The sequence below is a fragment of the Schistocerca cancellata genome, chromosome 1, assembly GCF_023864275.1.
Source record: "Schistocerca cancellata isolate TAMUIC-IGC-003103 chromosome 1, iqSchCanc2.1, whole genome shotgun sequence".
NCBI lineage: Eukaryota > Metazoa > Arthropoda > Insecta > Orthoptera > Acrididae > Schistocerca > Schistocerca cancellata.
The window spans coordinates 43,205,971-43,226,739 of record NC_064626.1 but is presented as its reverse complement, the minus strand read 5'-3'; the positions used below and the strand labels follow the sequence as shown (position 1 = coordinate 43,226,739).

Below are 20,769 nucleotides of genomic sequence, written 5' to 3'. Positions count from 1 at the left end.
GGGACTGGTACGCGACGTGGAGAAGAAGTATTGTGAGGGATGGAATATTCAGCAGCAGCGAGAGAGTGACTTCCGTGAGGTGTGCTACCTGACGATCGCAGCTTGTGAAGGTTTGATCCTGAAAGGTCGCCCTGGAAGAGAAGAGCCCCCAGTCTGCCTTGGAGATGGTCCAACTAGAGGAGCACGGAGAGGGAGTATGCTGCAGGAGATGGATTACACACGGGAAGTGGTCGCTCGAATATGTATCAGCAAGTGCATACCACTCAAACCGGCGTGCAAGTTGCGGAGTACATATAGAGAGGTCTAAATGGGAATAGGTGTAAGATGTGTCCGAAAGAAAAGTAGGGGCGCCAGTATTGAGGCAGACAAGATTGAGCTGGTTGAAAAGGTCTGCTAACAAGGAGTCCCTCGGGCAGGATGCTGGAGAGCCCCAAAGGGGATGGTGGGCATTGAAGTCTCCAGTTAACAAAAATGGTGCAGGTAGCTGAGCAATAAGTTGCATCATGTCTGCCCTGTTAACGGCAGATGACGATGGAGTGTAAACGGTACAAAAGGAAAACGTAAAAGTGGGGAGAGTAATGCGGATGGCAACTGCCTGCAGGCCGGTGTGCAACGTGATGGGATGGTAGTAAATATCATCCCGGACCAGCAACATAACCCCTCCATGAGCCGGGATACCTACCACAGGGTGTAGGTCAAAACGCACAGAGGTGTAGTGTGCCAAGGCAATTTGATCGCATGGGCGTAGCTTCGTTTCCTGGAGGGCTACGACGAGCGGACAATGCAAGCGGAGCAGCAACTTCAAGTCCTCTCGGTTGGAGCGAATGCTGTGAATATTCCAGTGAATAAGTGCCATCGTAAGAAAAGGAAGATGAGAGAAGGGGTCACCTCGAAGGCCGCTGAGGGCCTGGCTTCGAGCGAGCACTGCCGCCGCTATCAGTAGGCGGACAGTCATCGTCCATGGGGTCTATAGGGTCATCGGCCATCTCGGGAGGATGGCCGGGAGGGGGAGCTTCCTCCGCCGGTGAACGGACAGATGTACGGCTACCAGCGGTGCGGCCAGGCGAAACGGATGACGGCCTGGGGCGGCAACCGTTGGCTGGCGCAGGAGAAGAAATGCGCCGTGGCGGAGAAGGAGAACTGTGCTTCCTATGCGCCGTTTTGGAAGGACGTTTGGTGGAAGTACCGGTCGAAGGCTGGGAGGTCGAGGGACGGAGGAAGTCTGCACGGGATGGTTCCTTCTTGAAGGCCCGTGCATCTGACTTCGGGGTCTTCGACTTAGCAGAAGCTGAGGAAGGGGCTGGTGTCTGTGGGGTGATGGGAGGAAGAGGAGACGTCGACCGCGCGATCTTAGCACTGGCCGAACGGACGACCGTGGTGCTGAAGGTCAGATCGCATGTCTGGGTTGCTACCTCCCGGGTAGTCCGAGGAGAGGCGAGGACAGTACTGTATTTCCCCGCTGGGAGCAGCGTGGGCTTCCTCCTAGCCAATAGCTTGCGAGCAGCCGAGGTGGACACTTTCTCTTTGACCCGAATTTCTTTGATTCAGCGTTCTTCCTTATAGACAGGACAGTCGCGGGAGGATGCGGCATGGTCACCCTGACAGTTCACACAACGAGGAGACGGAGGTGGACAGTCACCCTCATGGGCATCCCTGCCACAAGTGACACATTTAGCCGCATTGGAACAAGACTGTCGAGTGTGATTGAAACGCTGACACTGGTAGCAGCGCGTAGGTGTCGGGACATAGGGGCGAACAGAAATAACCTCGTAGCCCGCCTTGATGCGCGATGGCAGCTTAACACTATCGAAGGTCAAGAAAAGTGTCCGGGTCGGTACAAGGTCATTGTTGACCTTTTTCATGACCCGATGGACAGCCGTCACGCCCTGCTCAGCGAGGAAAGATTGAAGCTCCTCGTCAGTCAATCCGTCGAGGGAGCTAGTATAGACTACTCCACGAGACGAATTCAAAGTTCGGTGGGCCTCCACCCGGACAGGGAACGTGTACAGGAGGGTGGCCCGAAGCAGTTTTTGTGCCTGAAAGGCACTCTCAGTTTCTAGTAATAAGGTGCCGTTACGCAACCTGGTACAAGATGACAGATCAGGCTATGGCATCTACGCCCTTCTGAATAACGAAAGGGTTGACAGAGGAAAAATCCTTTCCGTCCTCAGATCGAGAAACAACGAGGAACTGTGGGGCAGGCGGTAGTACTTTTGTCACTGTTGGCTGGTCACATTTCCGTTTTTGGGTCGAAGTCGAGAGAGATGAAGTAGAATCCATTGCGGAGGAATCCCCCATGATTGCCAGCGTCTCCGATGGCGCGCTCCTTCCTTGTGGGGACCCTCTCAGAGGGCACTCCCGCCTTAGGTGAATGTTTACACCTCAGGTCACACCTCCCGAGAAACAGACGGAGGGACCAATCGGCATGGTCAGAAGGTATCAGCTCAGGCAATCACCCCTCCCCGGGCCTGGCCTTTACCAGGGGGTACGCGCGTGCCTTACATGTCTACCCAGGGCGGGGACTTACGCGTTACCCCGTCACCGGCTACGCGTGCGAACGCGTGGGTCGGCCTTCAGACACGCACAGGGAAGAAGGAAGAAGAGGAAAAAGAGGAGAGAGAGGGAGAAAGAGGACAGACTGTCTCAAACGCCGAGGCGGAGACCAGAGAAGGCAAGGAGAAGAAGGCAATGAGGAAGCAAGGAGAAGAAGGCAATGAGGAAGCAAGGAGAAGAAGGCAATGAGGAAGCAAGGAGAAGAAGGCAATGAGAAGCAAGGAGAAAAAGGCAATGAGAAGGCAAGGAGAAAAAGGCAATGAGAAGGCAAGGAGAAAAAGGCAATGAGAAGGCAAGGAGAAAAAGGCAATGAGAAGGCAAGGAGAAAAAGGCAATGAGAAGGCAAGGAGAAAAAGGCAATGAGAAGGCAAGGAGAAAAAGGCAATGAGAAGGCAAGGAGAAAAAGGCAATGAGAAGGCAAGGAGAAAAAGGCAATGAGAAGGCAAGGAGAAAAAGGCAATGAGAAGGCAAGGAGAAAAAGGCAATGAGAAGGCAAGGAGAAAAAGGCAATGAGAAGGCAAGGAGAAAAAGGCAATGAGAAGGCAAGGAGAAAAAGGCAATGAGAAGGCAAGGAGAAGTCAAGGGAAAGAGTAAGGAAGACAGTGAGGTGGAGAAGAGCAAAGAAAGGAACCAACAAAAGGAAGAAACGAGAAGTGGAAAACCAAAAAGACCACGATTATAGGTCGTGAAACCGTCCGTCTCCGGACGCAGGCGCTAACTACCCCCGTGAGGGGGATGGACTCCTTTTAGTCGCCTCTTACGACAGGCAGGAATACCTCGGGCCTATTCTAATCCCCGGACCCGCAGGGGGATGTGGGCAAAGAAGTGGCCAATGCAAAGTAAGAAATTCACCCATGTTCAGGCTGGGAGCTTATAATTTTCCTGATTATTTAAGAAGGGGTGAATCATGCATTTCGGAGCTGCTAGACATAGACCCATTCTTAAGTGAAAAATAACAGTCCTGAGGTGTGCTAAACTCCCAGGAGAGATTGTTAGCTGTATTACGATTTCTCGCTACTGGCGGCAGATCTAAGATTCAGTACTGTTATCCAGCTACAATTATAAACTAACGTTATTCCTGAAACGTTCAACATGATCCATAGTCGACAGAGGTAATAAATCATGATAAATTAAAATAAATAAAACAAGAGAGTTTCATGAAAACGTTATTACTTTACTTACGGATGTAGTACAAAATATGACCTCATTTCATATTAGAACAAGAAAGACTACACATGACGGCTTCGCGCATTATCTATTAAATACGATACGTAAGAAATGAAACATTTAGCGACTGTTAGAATTGTTGGGTTGGGTTGTTTGGGGGAAGAGACCAAACAGCAAGCTCATCGGATTAGGGAAGGAAGTTGGCCGTGCCCTTTCAAAGGAACCATCCCGGAATTTGCCTGGAGCGATTTAGGGAAATCACGGAAAACCTATGTCAGGATGGCCGGACGCGGGATTGAACCGTCGTCCTCGCGAATGAGAGTCCAGTGTGCTAACCACTGCGTCAACTCGCTCGGCGTTAGAATTGTAATAAATAAATAAAAACTAAAGAGTCCACACTTTGGTCTACAGGGAAATTAAAATCTAAAAACAGAAATAAAGATCGACAGACTTAATCTCGTGTTGCACGTAGTGAAACCATTATTGATTCGTTAAGAAATGAAATAAGTGTCATCCCTTCTATCTCTATTGTTATACTCCTCGCACGATGTGTCGCGAAAACATATGCAGTCTTTGAATTTCTCTGAAAACTTTGTCCTTAAAGTTTCGTCCGCCTCGGACGTCGAAATGTATATTAAAACAGTATTTAATTCGTAGAGCTGTGTCAAAACAGGAGTTATACTCTTGCGGTTGGCACGATCGCGCTACACACGGCAATTTCTTGGGTCGGTTGTCGACTGGTCGGACGCGCCCGACATCCCGACAGTGAAAGTTCGTCGGTCGGTCAGTCAAAACACCGACACAGCCAATTTGTCAGACGGTCGGTCGGTGGGGTGCCTCGAGAGGCGCTGCTATCGAGTCCCGTGACCTGCCTGACGGCTGCAACGGATGACACGAACAGCTGAGGGTTATTCGTCTTACTTGATTAGAGAAGTACAGATCGAAATATTACGGCGTTGTTTGTTGGTGAGAGGAGTTTTGTTGCTGCTGCTGTTTCGAGTTTTGTTGTTGCTGCTGCTGTTTCGAGTTTTGTTGTTGCTGCTGCTGTTTCGAGTTTTGTTGTTGCTGCTGCTGTTTCGAGTTTTGTTGCTGCTGCTGTTTCGAGTTTTGTTGCTGCTGCTGTTTCGAGTTTTGTTGCTGCTGCTGTTTCGAGTTTTGTTGCTGCTGCTGTTTCGAGTTTTGTTGCTGCTGCTGTTTCGAGTTTTGTTGCTGCTGCTGTTTCGAGTTTTGTTGCTGCTGCTGTTTCGAGTTTTGTTGCTGCTGCTGTTTCGAGTTTTGTTGCTGCTGCTGTTTCGAGTTTTGTTGCTGCTGCTGTTTCGAGTTTTGTTGCTGCTGCTGTTTCGAGTTTTGTTGCTGCTGCTGTTTCGAGTTTTGTTGCTGCTGCTGTTTCGAGTTTTGTTGCTGCTGCTGTTTCGAGTTTTGTTGCTGCTGCTGTTTCGAGTTTTGTTGCTGCTGCTGTTTCGAGTTTTGTTGCTGCTGCTGTTTCGAGTTTTGTTGCTGCTGCTGTTTCGAGTTTTGTTGCTGCTGCTGTTTCGAGTTTTGTTGCTGCTGCTGTTTCGAGTTTTGTTGCTGCTGCTGCTGTTTGGGGGAAAGTTTGTTGTTTGAAGAGGAGGAGAGCTTTGGCTGTTTGCGCGCGAGAGGAGGAGAGCTTTTGCTGTTTGCGCGCGAGAGGAGGAGAGCTTTTGCTGTTTGCGCGCGAGAGGAGGAGAGCTTTTGCTGTTTGCGCGCGAGAGGAGGAGAGCTTTTGCTGTTTGCGCGCGAGAGGAGGAGAGCTTTTGCTGTTTGCGCGCGAGAGGAGGAGAGCTTTTGCTGTTTGCGCGCGAGAGGAGGAGAGCTTTTGCTGTTTGCGCGCGAGAGGAGGAGAGCTTTTGCTGTTTGCGCGCGAGAGGAGGAGAGCTTTTGCTGTTTGCGCGCGAGAGGAGGAGAGCTTTTGCTGTTTGCGCGCGAGAGGAGGAGAGCTTTTGCTGTTTGCGCGCGAGAGGAGGAGAGCTTTTGCTGTTTGCGCGCGAGAGGAGGAGAGCTTTTGCTGTTTGCGCGCCAGAGGAGGAGAGCTTTTGCTGTTTGCGCGCCAGAGGAGGAGAGCTTTTGCTGTTTGCGCGCCAGAGGAGGAGAGCTTTTGCTGTTTGCGCGCGAGAGGAGGAGAGCTTTTGCTGTTTGCGCGCGAGAGGAGGAGAGCTTTTGCTGTTTGCGCGCGAGAGGAGGAGAGCTTTTGCTGTTTGCGCGCGAGAGGAGGAGAGCTTTTGCTGTTTGCGCGCGAGAGGAGGAGAGCTTTTGCTGTTTGCGCGCGAGAGGAGGAGAGCTTTTGCTGTTTGCGCGCGAGAGGAGGAGAGCTTTTGCTGTTTGCGCGCCAGAGGAGGAGAGCTTTTGCTGTTTGCGCGCCAGAGGAGGAGAGCTTTTGCTGTTTGCGCGCCAGAGGAGGAGAGCTTTTGCTGTTTGCGCGCCAGAGGAGGAGAGCTTTTGCTGTTTGCGCGCCAGAGGAGGAGAGCTTTTGCTGTTTGCGCGCCAGAGGAGGAGAGCTTTTGCTGTTTGCGCGCCAGAGGAGGAGAGCTTTTGCTGTTTGCGCGCCAGAGGAGGAGAGCTTTTGCTGTTTGCGCGCCAGAGGAGGAGAGCTTTTGCTGTTTGCGCGCCAGAGGAGGAGAGCTTTTGCTGTTTGCGCGCCAGAGGAGGAGAGCTTTTGCTGTTTGCGCGCCAGAGGAGGAGAGCTTTTGCTGTTTGCGCGCCAGAGGAGGAGAGCTTTTGCTGTTTGCGCGCCAGAGGAGGAGAGCTTTTGCTGTTTGCGCGCCAGAGGAGGAGAGCTTTTGCTGTTTGCGCGCCAGAGGAGGAGAGCTTTTGCTGTTTGCGCGCCAGAGGAGGAGAGCTTTTGCTGTTTGCGCGCCAGAGGAGGAGAGCTTTTGCTGTTTGCGCGCCAGAGGAGGAGAGCTTTTGCTGTTTGCGCGCCAGAGGAGGAGAGCTTTTGCTGTTTGCGCGCCAGAGGAGGAGAGCTTTTGCTGTTTGCGCGCCAGAGGAGGAGAGCTTTTGCTGTTTGCGCGCCAGAGGAGGAGAGCTTTTGCTGTTTGCGCGCCAGAGGAGGAGAGCTTTTGCTGTTTGCGGGAGGGGACGACTTTTGCATCAAGTTAACAGCCATGGTAAGTGAACTCTGATATTCCTTGTAAATTGTATTTTGCAGGGATGTTATGTTTTGAGTAAATGACAGTGTTCCTTTTTTAGTTGATTTTCTTGTAAACATGTTATTCATGTAAAATTAAAATGGCCGATATTTAGATATCTTTCACTCATTAAAAGTTTTATCTAATACAACTTGTATAATAGCTTGCTCATTGCAAATATTTTTTTACAGTAAACACCAGACATTTTACATTATTATTTTGCCTGTTTCGACTCGATAGATGGTTGTTTTTTTTCGTCAGCCGTGGCTGTGCTGTCTATTTTTGCATTAGAGGTTTTTCTTCCGTCATCTGACTTCAGATTTCGTATCCATCCAACTCAAAAAGATCCAAGTGAAGAGTGTTAGAATAAAAGTTTGGAAACCCACCAAACGTCACATAATACATGTTCAGAATTTTCAGGAAGAGGACAGGGAATGCAAATAAAATTCCTTGTCTGTGATAAGGAAGTTTACGAGCAGGTCATTGCTTCCTGCAGTGGGAGAAGAAGTTGTGTGTGTTATGTTTCCAGTAACTATTTCGACCAATACCGGACGATTCTTTCTATTAATTTAGAGTGTTTTCTTGTTGGTATTTGGCCATTGTTAGATAGTGGTTGGTAGGTGTCGTCGACATCTGTTTACCGTTGTTGGTCATATTTTTGTACTGTGTCTGGAGAGTTTTAGTTTGTTTTACTGTGGCCTTCCTGTTAGATATGGTAAGTGAAGGTTTACGTAACGGGTTTTTATGATTTCAGTGTGTGTTTTTGTCACTATAGGCATTCTTTTTTCTGCCATAATGACCAAGCGAAATATGCGCTATCAGTTTTCGGAAATGTGTGTGGGTATCTGGTATCGAGGGTTTCGTTCGAGCAATACAGGTCAAGCGAAGTTACAATGCCACTGGTTTTTGTTTTGCGTATTTGGATTGTGCTTACTGTGTAGAATTTCGTGTGCTAGATTTTTGGATTAATATTGGTCTGGAAAGTTGTTTATTCTTACATTCTTACATTCTTTTGTCCCCACCGAGAATTTCTACTTATCGTCGTTGGCCCGTTAATTTGAGCTTTTAGTACTCATTACTACGCATGTTAGTTAAGTTTGTTCGCGGATGCAATGAGTGGCACTATGAGGGACATATTCTTTATGCTTGAAACCCAGATTGCCTGTATTTTCATATCATGAGTCAAAGCAGACAGGTGGGATCGCAACCTTTCGGTAATCCCGTAAACAGTGCTATGCATTTTTGTCATCTACTGAACTCACTGTGTTTGAAGTCAATGAATTGCATCCATCCTGATTCCGTTGTAATGAACAGTAGAACTATACTGGTACATTACAATGTGTGTACATCCTGTTACTTTAAGCACAAGGTTTGCAGTTTTAGTTGTCGTTTTCTATAACTTGCAAGTAATAGGTTGGAGTGAATGTAACTGTTACTGCTCTACTAGATCGAAGGTATGTTCTAGACGTTCAAGAAAACGGAGGAGGAATGGAAGCGACTGCCGATTTACTTCGATACACAGCTCTCAAGGGACTTGTTCGAAGAGTTCATAATGAGTAGAAAGATAGTGCACATCAATTTTTTTCCTTTCATTGGAACTTTGAAGGAAGCATCTGTCTTAGGAAAAACGTGAACCTGAAAGGGGAAAAATAAACACCTCAGGGTACACCAAATAATATTCATAGAATCTTAGCAATATGCCAGAATGCCTCACATGAAGAGAAGGAAGCCCAGTATTTTGTTCTGATGTTTGAAGAGTCAAAAGGGTTTTCGAAAATTGAAAAAATATAGTCATTCGGTACTATTTAGGTGGTAACTTACACGAAACGTTCCTAGTCTTTGAACCCGTAAAAACTTGGTCGCTTATTCTTCGTCGGCCTACATTAAGAAAAAACTACCAACTGTAATTTAAATTTCTGTTGCAAAATCACATGGAGCTGCACCTACAAGTGATTTTTATGCACGTATTCAAGCTGTTTTAAGCAAAGAAATGCCACAAGCCACCTACACACATCCTTCCAAACAAAATAATACCATCTTTATTCATCAAAAAGATTAGTGGGTCCTGTCCGCGGTTCGTGGTCTTGCGGTAGCGTTCTCGCTTCCGCGCACAAGGTCTCGGGTTCGATTCCCAGCGGGGTCAGGGATTTTCTCTGCCTCGAGATGATTGGGTGTTGTGTGTTTGTCATCATAATTTCATCCTCATTCACTCGCAAGTCGCCGTAGTTGCGTTAAAGAACTTGCGGCGGCCGAACCGCCCCGCGAAGGCTCTCCCAGCCACCAGTGCCGTATGCTCATAATTGGGTCCTAATTACATACAATGTACTGATTACCAAGCAGCATTTACTATTCTTTTATCTACTAAATATTAACTACAGGATGGAAAGCTAGCTACTCTATGTTCAAGCCTACTATTCAACCTACTATGCTAACTACTCTACCAAGCAACGTCCTGCAGCGTTAAAAGTGTGCCAGCAAAATACAAACTTCTCTTGGCCGTGTCCACTGAGCTAATCCCAGTGAGCGTGCCATTTGCACTGGGCTGGCCTCAACTGGAAATCGCTGCAGGTCTTTCAAAATTATCCATAAAAACTATTTTCTACCAATGAATCCTAACTACTAGGCTCAAACAGTATGCAGTGTCTAATTTGGCTAAGTTCACACGCACCCCCTAATCCAGGACGTGGCGGATTCCAAAGGTCACGGCGATCGGCCAGTCCGCACCCCGGCGAAGTGGTATGGCTGTGGGATGTCGATTCATTGCTCGCCACTCACTCTCTCCCTTCGGTATTCATGCAGGACCTTGGTGGATACCTCGATGCGAATGGGCACGACGTTGCGGACGTGTGTGTCTTGTTACGTTGTATCAGGATAATTCCTGTGCAGCGTTTGGTATTAAAAGGACGTTTGCATGGCGCATATTTCACGACAGTGTGCCCACAATTGTTGCAAGAGTTTCGTACGTAGAGTCATAATTTATCGTTGACCGGAAGTGTCAAACTTCTGTATGAATCGTTTGTAGCCAAGCCCCGATGCATGATCAGTAACCCAGTTGTAAACTGGTACCGCCAGTCCTCGTACCAGCTGCTTCTTTGATGTATTCAAGTGTCTTAATTTGAAACTCCTTTTCTGTTCCTGAAGTACAATATTCGTGTTCCACAGTCGTTTCGTCTTTAATCTGAAAGATGTTCTCAGTGACTTTTCAGAAAAATACAGTCTTCATTTAAAGGAATGTTTATCAGCCATTAGTGGGTGCGTTTGACAACTGGATAGAGATTGATAGGTGAGACTCAGGTGGTCGCTCTTGGGTTTCCAGACACTGTAATCAGGCTACTCTCGCATTGTGTGCCACCCTTATACCTGCATTACACCATAAATTTGCCCCAAGATCTTTTGTAAAGGTGATGTACGAAGCTGAGAAATGAAATCCTTTAAAGTCCAATAAAATTCGTAAACGTTGGATTTGGCATTTGGCGGGAGGTATGCGTCGTTCAGGGATGACCTGCAGACTAGTGGAAGTGTTACGGCTGTGAAAGTGCATTGCAGAATGATAGCACATTGCCTGATCCTTGCATGTCCCTGCGGCAAGTGTACGAATACAGCAGAAACTATAAGAGGCGCAACTATTTTTTTTTTAATTTCTTGGCTTTCGGAACGTGCATATACAGCCAACCAAACACAGGAAATGTTATTACAGTTGGTTTCGACAGTTCATGGAAGACATTTGAATTCGTGTCCTGGTACGATGTAACACACGATTGACAAGTATCGGATTCGACATGAAACGAGATTTACGATCAGTACACGAAAACGAGTGAACAGGACGAAAATCGAACACAAGACACACAGTGCTAGTATGCTATAAAAATTCTTGCGCTAACAAGAAATAACTCGCCATTGGCACAAATTTGGGATATTGCCATTCAGTCCACAATAATGACTAACAATGAAATGTTTTTTGTATGTTCTGACAATTGTTTCAAAAGCTTTGAAAGACAAATGTTTGTACAAGTCTGTAAGTTCCGTCTACACAGAGCAGAACAGCAGAACAGTTAATAAGAACTAAAGTGTTATTACAGCCACACGCATTGAGACACCAGTACACAGGCAAGTACACACAGAACGTACACAGCGACATGAATTTTGAGACTGAGCATTCCATATCCTGCAGAGTAGCAGATACAGTCAATTGAGCTTTGGTCTTCTGGCATTCTCAGTACATTAAGCAATAATTAGCAACTGGGAGCTATTATCTGATGCTGGCACTGTTATCTAATTCGTACGGCAGGTTGTATGTTGCTACAGCGTTCGATGTTAACGGATTTCGGAGGCTGACTGGGAACACATGACGAAGAGCCCGAAGATTACGTCTAAGGAGGTTGATGTGATACATGCCCAGAGGACATCGTAGAAGTGAGTGGTTGGATGACACTTCTCGAGTCGATGCAAGTGTTTGTTGAACTTTCAATGTTTAATTTTCAGCCATACTGTAGTTGTGATACCCTGGAACACACTGAACTGTTGGCTGAACTAACGTGTAGTGATCGCTTTTGATTTTCGATGTCTGTGACCATTCCTCTTACCAGTCCAAAGACAATCGATTCGTGAGCATGGGTATCATATCTTTGAGAGGGAGCTTATCATATGTATAGTAGCTCCATTAGCTGCATGCCTCGGTACTTGCTTTGCACGGCCGTCTACTTATTGAATTCCAGGTATCCAAGAGTGGCCTTTCATCGAAACCCTCACGATGTTGCGACGGTTTTCCTGCTCCCGAAACAACTGCTGCGACTGTGGGGTTGGTACAACTATTATGATCGTTTCAAATCAGGGATGCAGGCTGTCTGCTGTCTACGTCTGTGTGGAAAGAAGGGCTTCCAAAATGTTGGTAACGAAGCTCCGGTGGGTTCTTTAAGTTTTTCGCCTAGGGTAGAAATTCAAGGCACTACCTACAGCTACCCATTAACTATGTCTACATATGGTGAATGATGGTAAGGAAGCTTTCTGCAGTTTCTTCCATACGTTTTTCGACTAGCGTAGAAAATCAAGGTGGTACGTACAGCAACGTATGAATTACTGGGGCTGTAGTAAATGACTTTGATGACCTTTTGCTAAGCTCTTCCATCCTATATGTACCTTGGTGCAGGGATTGGATGTGCTAACCTTGGACGAGTTGCCACACGTTATTGAAGTACTTTGGTTGTTTGTGTAGTCTACAACTTACTGGAATCCGGCAGTAATATCTCATCGTTGCACTACATAATGAATATTCTTCCTCCTGAGACATTACTTTTATTTATAGACATAACCGATACCATGTATAATCTCAAATTTCTCATAGGTTAAAACTGTATCAGCTGTCTCATTACAAGAATTCATTTTATTTTGTATGTTGTATGTCAGGGTAACATGTATAAAAAAGATTGTGTCACGATTGGTAGTAACAGTTAAAATGGCTCTTTTTGGAAATTTGAAATTACAAAATTTGTTGCATACTTAAAATTCGCATTTATTGCACAATCTAACACTAATTATTGATGTCTGGATTAATTTATGAAATGATATTTTAGTGGTGATTCTTCTTTTGTTTTGCCAACTCTTACTTTATGAAGTCTTTGGGATATTGTGGGTACCGCAGAGTATGTATGGAGTGGTCGGCATGTCTGATGGAAACATGTATTTTGTTAACCTTGTAAGCGACAATGTATTTATTGGTTTAACATTGGAGTGTGTGATTTAGAAGAATGGTATAAAATAAAAGGATGTTCATAGCGAAAGGAAACTTCAGTTATTTTCTTTTAACGAACCTAATAAATCGAAATTTTCAGCTGCAAGAAAGTAGTTTTAGACAGGACAGCTATCTACTACAACGAGATAATCAAGGTACGTAAAAAATTGCTCTTCTGTAATCTCACTGTTTTCCAAAATTGTACGAAGAATGGAAGCTAATGGTGATGTGTGGGAGTGTGAGATTACAACTACCGGTCGTATCGTAATCTTTCACGCACGTGTTCTGCTTGGAGCTCACTTTACAAGGACATCGTGCTGTCAACGGACAGGTGATATCCCTGATGGGTTACTGTAAAGTGATTTGTTTGCACAAGATTTTTCGTTGCTAGTTAAACTATTAGTAACTAGATATCTTTCAGGCAGTTTGTTATTGGCTGCGTTTGGATCCAGCGAGCGGGCTTATAGATGAAGCTGATAAAGCATTTTTCTTTAGGTTTTGTACTGACAAATTCAGATCATGTTCATGTCAAGTTGTGACTGGATTTAAGAATGTAGATGTGGGGAGGTTCGGCGTGAGCCATTTATCCAGAGGGGAGTCTGAGGGCCTGTTTGAAGTTCTCACTCAGTTCCCCGACTTCTTGGTCAATAAATCGTCCGTCACCAATAGCATCCTTTACAAGAAACGGCTGACCAATTATGTTCCAGTTAGGCAATCCCCGTATCTGCTTTCACTGTGCAAGGCAGGCCTTATGACAGATAGTGAACAAAGTGTTTGAGGAATGAGTAATTAGGCCATCTGCATCTCTTCCTGCCTCGTCCTCGTTAATGTTTCTAGTCCTGAAAGAGTTTTCTGGGTACCGCCTGCTCGTTTTTTATATGCAATTGAATGTGAAGGTTATTTTGCAACCTGTTCCGTTACCGACTTACGCCATTGTATCACCAGGTTTACGAAGACAAAGATTTTTACGGTCTTCAGTCTGAACCAGGCATTTTATCAGATTCTTCCCACTGTAAAGGTTTAACAGTTCTATTGGGACTGCACACAGGTGGAGCCGCCGTTTCCCGATTATTGGATAATATCTCGCGAGATCTGAAATTAAGTCTCTTTACGATTATCTGGACGATGGTGTCTACAGCGCTCTCTTCAAAATGGCTCTGAGCACTATGGGACTCAACTGCTGTGGTCATAAGTCGCCTAGAACTTAGAACTACTTAAACCTAACTAACCTAAGGACAGCACACAACACCCAGCTATCACGAGGCAGAGAAAATCCCTGACCCCGCCGGGAATCGAACCCGGGAACCCGGGCGTGGGAAGCGAGAACGCTACCGCACGACCACGAGATGCGGGCAGCGCTCTCTTCGAACACCAATATCTGGAGTAGGTCTTACTTCGTTTACGTGCTGGGGGCCTCATAATTAAGCTGTCTAAAGTAAGTCTACCACATAAGGCAGCTGAAAGGTTCAAATTCGATCAAGGACAGTCTAGATATTTGTGTGTGTTTTCTCCATCTCAGAACAAGAAGATAATTGCTCGGTTTTATAGGCATGCTCAATTTTTCTTAAGGAAGTTCGTGCCCCATTTTGCTCAATTAGCCATTCCCTTGAATGACCTACGTAAGACAGGTGCGGAGTATCGCAACTGTCTGCCTATGATGCTGTGAAGACCGCTTTGGCTAACCCTATTTCATACAGTGTGCTTTCCAGAAATCTTTCATTGTGCAGACCAACGCATCTTATTCAGGTGTGACTGCTGTGCTTCTACGAGAGGAGTTTGGATTGAGCGTAAATCTAAGAAAGACGAAGGTAATCACAAGTAATAGAAATGAGAACAGGGAGAAACTTAATATGAGGATCGATGGTCACGAAGTAGCTGAAGTTAAGGAATTATGCTACGTAGGCAGCACAGTAACGACTGACGGACTGAGCAAGGAGGACATCAAAAGCAGACTAGCACTGGCAAAAAGGGCGTTCATGGCCGAGAAAAGTCTACTAGTATCAAATATCGGCGTTAATTTGAAGAAGAAATTTCTGAGAATGTACGTCTCGAGTACAGCATTGCATGGTAGTGACACATGGACTGGGGGAAACCGGAACAGAAGAGAATCGAAGCATTTGAGATGAACTACAGACGAATGTTGAAAATTAGGTTGACTGACAAGGTAAGGAATGAGGTTCTGTGCAGAGTCGGAGAGGAAAGGAATATGTGGAAAACATTGATAAGGAGAAGGGACAGGATGACAGGACATCTGGTAAGAGGGAATGACTTCCATGGTACTAGTGGTATTATAGGAAGCTGGAGAGGTCGAAAACTGTAGAGGAAGACAGAATGGAATACATCCAGCAAATAATAGAGGACGTGGGTTGCAAGTGCTACTCTAGATGAAATCGTGGCGGGCTGCGACAACCCAGTCAGGACACTGATCAAACACCACAGCGAAAAAACAAAAAAGCGACATCTGCTTGCCGTTTTCGCGGAGTAGCGAGGTGTGTCTCCGAGCTCTGGGCAGATAGGAACGGACAGCGGTTAGCAGCAGATGTGTCTTCCCTACTATACTACGAAGTCTGGACTGTCTTCGGCCCAAGTTGGCACTGTGTAACAAGGAGGGCCGGAGCGGTGCTCCTGCAGGGCCGTGGATCGCCGCAGCTGAGCTCTGGACGCGCAGTGCGGCCTGGCCGCGCCTCCCCTGGGCAGCGGCCACTGCCTTCTGCCGGACGGCGTCCTGTCACCTCGACAGTTGCTGAAGGCCTGTTCTTTCGCGAAGCGGTCGTTGGCGTGTGCGACATGTTTCTGATACATCGTCCCACGTTTTAATCTCAGAGTTTCGCTTCTCTAGTGTGAACTCGTCCCACACCTGGCTGGGTCTGATTTTGAACATCATCCTACTTAATTTCTTTTTGCGTTTATTTTACTTTGAGAAAATTTTCCTGTTCTCATCCAGCAAGTGTCAAAAGCATACAAACTGACTACTGTAAAACATGAGATCATTTATCTACTGAGAGTAACTGACATTCCATATTTGAAATAATTGTGCCTAGTCACAGTCACGCAAAATAATGTTAAATCTTTTATACCACATAACAATTAGGCCTAATTGCCCCTAGGACGAATAGAAATTGGAAGAAATTTGGCTTACATATTTTCAAAATGTGTCCATAAGCTATAGGACAAAAGTGACCTGACGAATGACTGGGTTTAAAAATCTTTAACCCTAAAATGCGCAGGGTAATCGCTTTCCAGCTACGTCACTGTACTTTCAAAGACCCCGTAACAGACCACGAATATCAAAGTTACACATCACAATGCCCAACAACTTTGTGCAGTAACCACATCCCTCCGAGCTCGATACAGCAGCTAGAATGGGACACCAGCACAGAAGCTCGATATTCAGTTAATCAGAAGCTGCGAGATGTGCAGGCAGAACTGAAGTTAACGACCAACCCTGAACTGGACTTCAAACCCATTACCAGTAAATTTGATGGAATGCTCACTACATTGCAACAGCCTCATCGGCTGCTAAGAATGATACACCTTTATTATTTACTGAAAATGGTAACTGTTTCTTGCACTAAGGAAATGTCAGTTTGATCAATATTATAAACTTTGCACAAAAGCTCATTTATCATTTACCTCGGGTAGCCTTCCACATATTTTAGGGATGACACACATCAGGGAAAGCAGAATTTGAAGGTTTGTACAGAATGATTTGAAAGCTAAATATGGACAATCACTGAAAGTAAGGAAATACTGGAAATCGCAAAACATCTGAGATGGGATGCTCAGATGACGAACCCACAGCAGGAAGTGTAAGACCATTATTTGACGTGTGTTGATTACACACGATGGCACTGTGGTCCCGGTGTCAGATACAACCCATTGTTGGAAGTGGCTTTATAACCACCTCTAGCTACGAGAGGTTGCTGCTTAGTTACGTCAACAACATTTGTGCTCAACTACACAGCTGGAGATTTTTTACTACTGGTAAATGGGAGGATTATTTTAATCCAACTACTGACAGACTTTCCATTCAATATAAATATTACTACAGTCCGATGACCTGGTCGATTGTGCATTAAGAATCTAGTTGCTTCCAGGAGAAACAAATTTGAGTTGCATTACTTCACGTACTTAATATATACAATGCTATCATGATCTGCACATTACGATGCATAATATCATGTTAGAAGTTTAACAACAAAACTAAGTTTTACGGTTACAAACTGTGTGACATTAGGCAGCGTAACTGACAGCACAGAAGTATCTTGACAACTCATCGAGTATGTGAGGATGGGAACACCCAGTGATTATCTCGCTTATGAACATGAAGTTCGTTTGGAAAGTTTATGAAAGGTTTGAAACTAAATTTGACATACAATTATTATAACAGTAACTAATTTATAAAGTAATCAGACGACTGAAGCTGTTTTGTACATGAGAGTTCGAGTCTTTAAGGCTCAGAGGTTTACTGGTACATTTAGAACCCTTCCATGTTCAGGCACAGCATTTTCTCAAATAAATTAGAGGTATATGGAAACATCACGTCGATATTTTGAATAGTCATGTTACTGCATAATATTAATTTACAATGAACTTATTTGTTGTGAACAGACAATTTTATGGAAATCACGTAACATCAGTGAATCAACTTTCAGTACAGACAGGAAAAAATCATTTTCTACTATCCGCCCAATGTGTTTCGGAGCTACAGCTCCATCTCAACGACTATGGATACAACGGGCGTTTCATCTGCTTGGGTTTTTTAGACTACCGACACATTTCTAGGTAAACAACACCCTCAAACAGGATACTTACAGTACACCTCTTCTCTTTCGACCATTCTAACTTATTACCTACGTCTGACGACACAACTTTCGTCTTCTACAATGGTGAGATACATTTGCACTTATGAATTGAATCTCTTTGACGTGTTAATGACAGAACTATATTAGTCATTTTCACATTTAGCCATATTACAGTCATGTGATGTAATGACTGATTTTCATTTACATAATTAATAAACTTAAGGAAATAATGTATTACTAGGAGATCCGACACGTAATTTCAGTTTACATATATATTCAACATGAAAATTTAATTGCTATTTTATGTAACTGATTTAGGTACAGAAGCAGTAAACAACAGCATGAAGTACGTAAGATAGGGAGGGGAGTGATTTTGGGGGGGGGGGGGTGATGCCCCTAACTTCGGAGCCACTGGCCTTTAAACTATCACTGTCCCTCCAGAGCCAACTCTGGAATGTCTCGCTGAAAGGCTCGTAAGTCGTCGGGAACGGATTTCCACTCCTAAGGTGCTGGCCAGCAACTTGCATCTTCCACTGTATATCTTGTGAGCTGGGTGCTTTCAGGTCAGGCAGTAGCGATAGTGAAGTGGCTGGAAGGACTGCATTCAGCGGACGCCACCATCATCTTCGTCAAGTGAACGACAGCATGGGGAAGTTCTGGCTTTACCTCTTCTCTTATTCTTGCTGACTGATCTGCGGAACGATCTTCTTCAATGACAAATGATCACAACTCTTCCAGTTATAGCCACCAACACAGAAGTGATGAGAATCAGTGCAGACGTTCGTGAGGTCAGACACGGAACTTGGAATATGGTGCCATCTGGCGGGCTGTGTTCTGCCGACACTGTTTTGGGAGGGAGTACACCAGTATCTGATACAGCGAAGCTCTACCACAGCGTTCTATCCCCGTCTTCACATTGTCTTCTCTTCGCAACTGGCAACCACAAAATTACTTTGCTTGTCAGCGGTCTACGGCATGGTACATAATATCACTGGAGTTTTGAAATATCAGTCTTCTCTGTCTCACTTTCATTTGTTCACTAGCCATCAAGGTCACTTCAGCGCTGTGGACCTATCCAGGATTGTCCCTGTAGTAACTCCAGGAACTTTTGATTGTGCGATTCCAATATGCTCCAATATTTCTACTGGTGATCACACCTCCAAGATCAGCAACAGTACATTTGACATGGTTTACATCCTGAGAAACAACCTTCTTTATGTTTAAGGCTTCCTTTTCGATCCCCTTTACTTCACTACTGATGCAGAGTAACGTCTCCATCTGCGATTCACATTTTATTCACGAACTAGGGATATTGTGAGTGATCATGCTGACACTACTGTTCTGTTTACACATCTGGTATGGCTTGTTCTGTCTCTTGCTTAGTCTTCACATCCAAAAATTATTTTCAGGCGTTGGACTATGAAGACTTACATGGATCGTTTACCAACTTTATCGCTTAACACCCAGCTTGGAGGGCCAGGCTTTCTCTGATGGGATCGCTCCCAGAAACGTTGGCTTCTTCTCTAACCATGTCCTGAGGCCGCCGCCGCCCCCACCCCCTTCCCCAATCGAAGGCAATAGTGAAAATGAAAGACACCCTCTGGCCTCGCAACCTAATACCATTGGGGTCGAAAAGAACAAGAGTTGACCAAGAGAGGCCGACAGGAAAGGAAACAGAAGATCGTGAAGTAAGTGGAAGTAAAGTCAGACTTCGTGAACAGTGACTAGCAAGACCATTTGCATGAAAGGAACGTTGATGTCCTAAGGTTGTAAATTATTTTAAAGTAATATTTCTAGTCTGACTGCGCTTCTGTAATACTGCTTACAAAGTAATGGTGATTAACAGAAGGTAACTTAAAAGATGCATCTGCACACTGTATATTGTAGAAGTTACTTATTTAGTAATGCTGCTGATCTATTTGACATTGAAAGTTTGTGATCGTTACACAACGACAGCTAAATTGCGTTTACATCTTACCTAAACATAATTTCTTGAGTTACAATTTTCTTAATCTCAGTTATAGTTGAAATGGCTATGCAAGTTGTTTGATCTGGTCATACAAAGTAAAATATTCGTAACAGTTCAACTGTAAACCAGCTTCTGTATCTACCATTTACCAATTCTAGTAAGTGGAGAATTTTTGTAACAGGCTTTATTACAGTGCTTGTGAGAAGTAACACTAATTTAAAAATCTCAGCAACTTTTCACGTAATATTACAGTTTACTTTCAGAGACAGGAATTTCAATTGACTACTTGTAATACAAATTTCAGTTACGATGAACTCTTTGATTGCAAATATTTCAGAGAGTTCTCTGCACTGATATGAACACACAAAAATTCATAAAAAGACAATGATAACGTAACAGGTATCATTAACTACAATTAAGAAAACCATGGATTCTGTAACTAGCAGTTCGTTCCTCAAGTAGAAGAGGTAGGCTGGGAGAGGTTAAAAAGGAAGAGGAAGTGAGAGACTGCAATGAGTAGGACCCTCATGAGGTATTGGTGAGGTTACATAAAGATCGAAGGTTAGACAAAATTACTTTTATAGCTATCTCTAAGCAGTAACGTGTTTTATCTTCAAACACCGACATTTGCATATACTGGCGATCAGTACGAAATCAAGTATTGGCTTCGAAAAGTCCGTTACAATGCTGTCTTCTAATCACTTATTACTAGTTTCATTCACTGATCACACTCACAGTAGTATACAAACACCATAAGACAAAGAAACCCAATATAACAGTAGAAGGAATTGAAGATCCAATGGGATTACGTTGTCATCTTCACATACTTATCAAAAAATATTTATCATATCAGATATCCTACATTTCTACATATACGAAGAAAAACTGTTACAATAAAAATGTATATAAAAGTGGACATAAATTTGCAGTTCTGAAGTTATACATTGGCAGGACAAATGAAGAGTATACATGTGCATAGCAATATGGAACTATTTCTGCCAAGTATTATGACTTAAGATCGTATTAATGTATAAAATTAAATTGATTACGTTCAATAAAGGGATTATGAAATTAATCTTCACTCCACTCCCAAAGTGAACTGTATGTTTGAAGTGCACATTCTTCATGAACATAGGAGCCATGCACAAACCCAGAGGTAAGTGAAGGGCACAAAAATAAAATGTAATGGGCTTTATCATTAAATTGAACATACTAAAACACAGTACAATGAAGTCATGTTAAAGAATATAGTAATATTTTATGTATCCAATATTTCTGATGTATCTACTATTGCCAAGACATTTCAGTAAATGAGTATCAAACAACTTAAGAATCTTAAGCATATGTATGCCAACTAATTGCAAGACAACATGAGAGCTTCCAGATGTAGTCTCATACCTA

The 20,769-nt window shown here is 44.4% G+C and overlaps 1 protein-coding gene across 1 annotated transcript; it reads right to left on the bottom strand.

Annotated features, from left to right (window-relative positions):
- Nucleotides 1-4,668: 4,668 nt before the first annotated feature.
- LOC126090951 (uncharacterized) lies at nucleotides 4,669-15,396 on the bottom strand. Its single transcript, XM_049907024.1, has 2 exons — nucleotides 15,149-15,396; nucleotides 4,669-6,769 (listed from the first exon to the last, which is right to left on the bottom strand). Exons 1-2 carry the CDS (start codon nucleotides 15,394-15,396, stop codon nucleotides 4,669-4,671), a joined length of 2,349 nt encoding a protein of 782 aa, XP_049762981.1.
- Nucleotides 15,397-20,769: the final 5,373 nt, after the last annotated feature.

Excerpts from the sequence above, each read along its gene's own strand:
- LOC126090951 (XM_049907024.1), bottom strand. The coding sequence starts at position 15,396 with ATGTATCAGAAACATGTCGCACACGCCAACGACCGCTTCGCGAAAGAA. Across the intron at positions 6,770-15,148 it reads AGTCCAGACTTCGTAGTATA|CAAAAGCTCTCCTCCTCTGG; the intron begins GTAGGGAAGACA and ends GCGCGCAAACAG.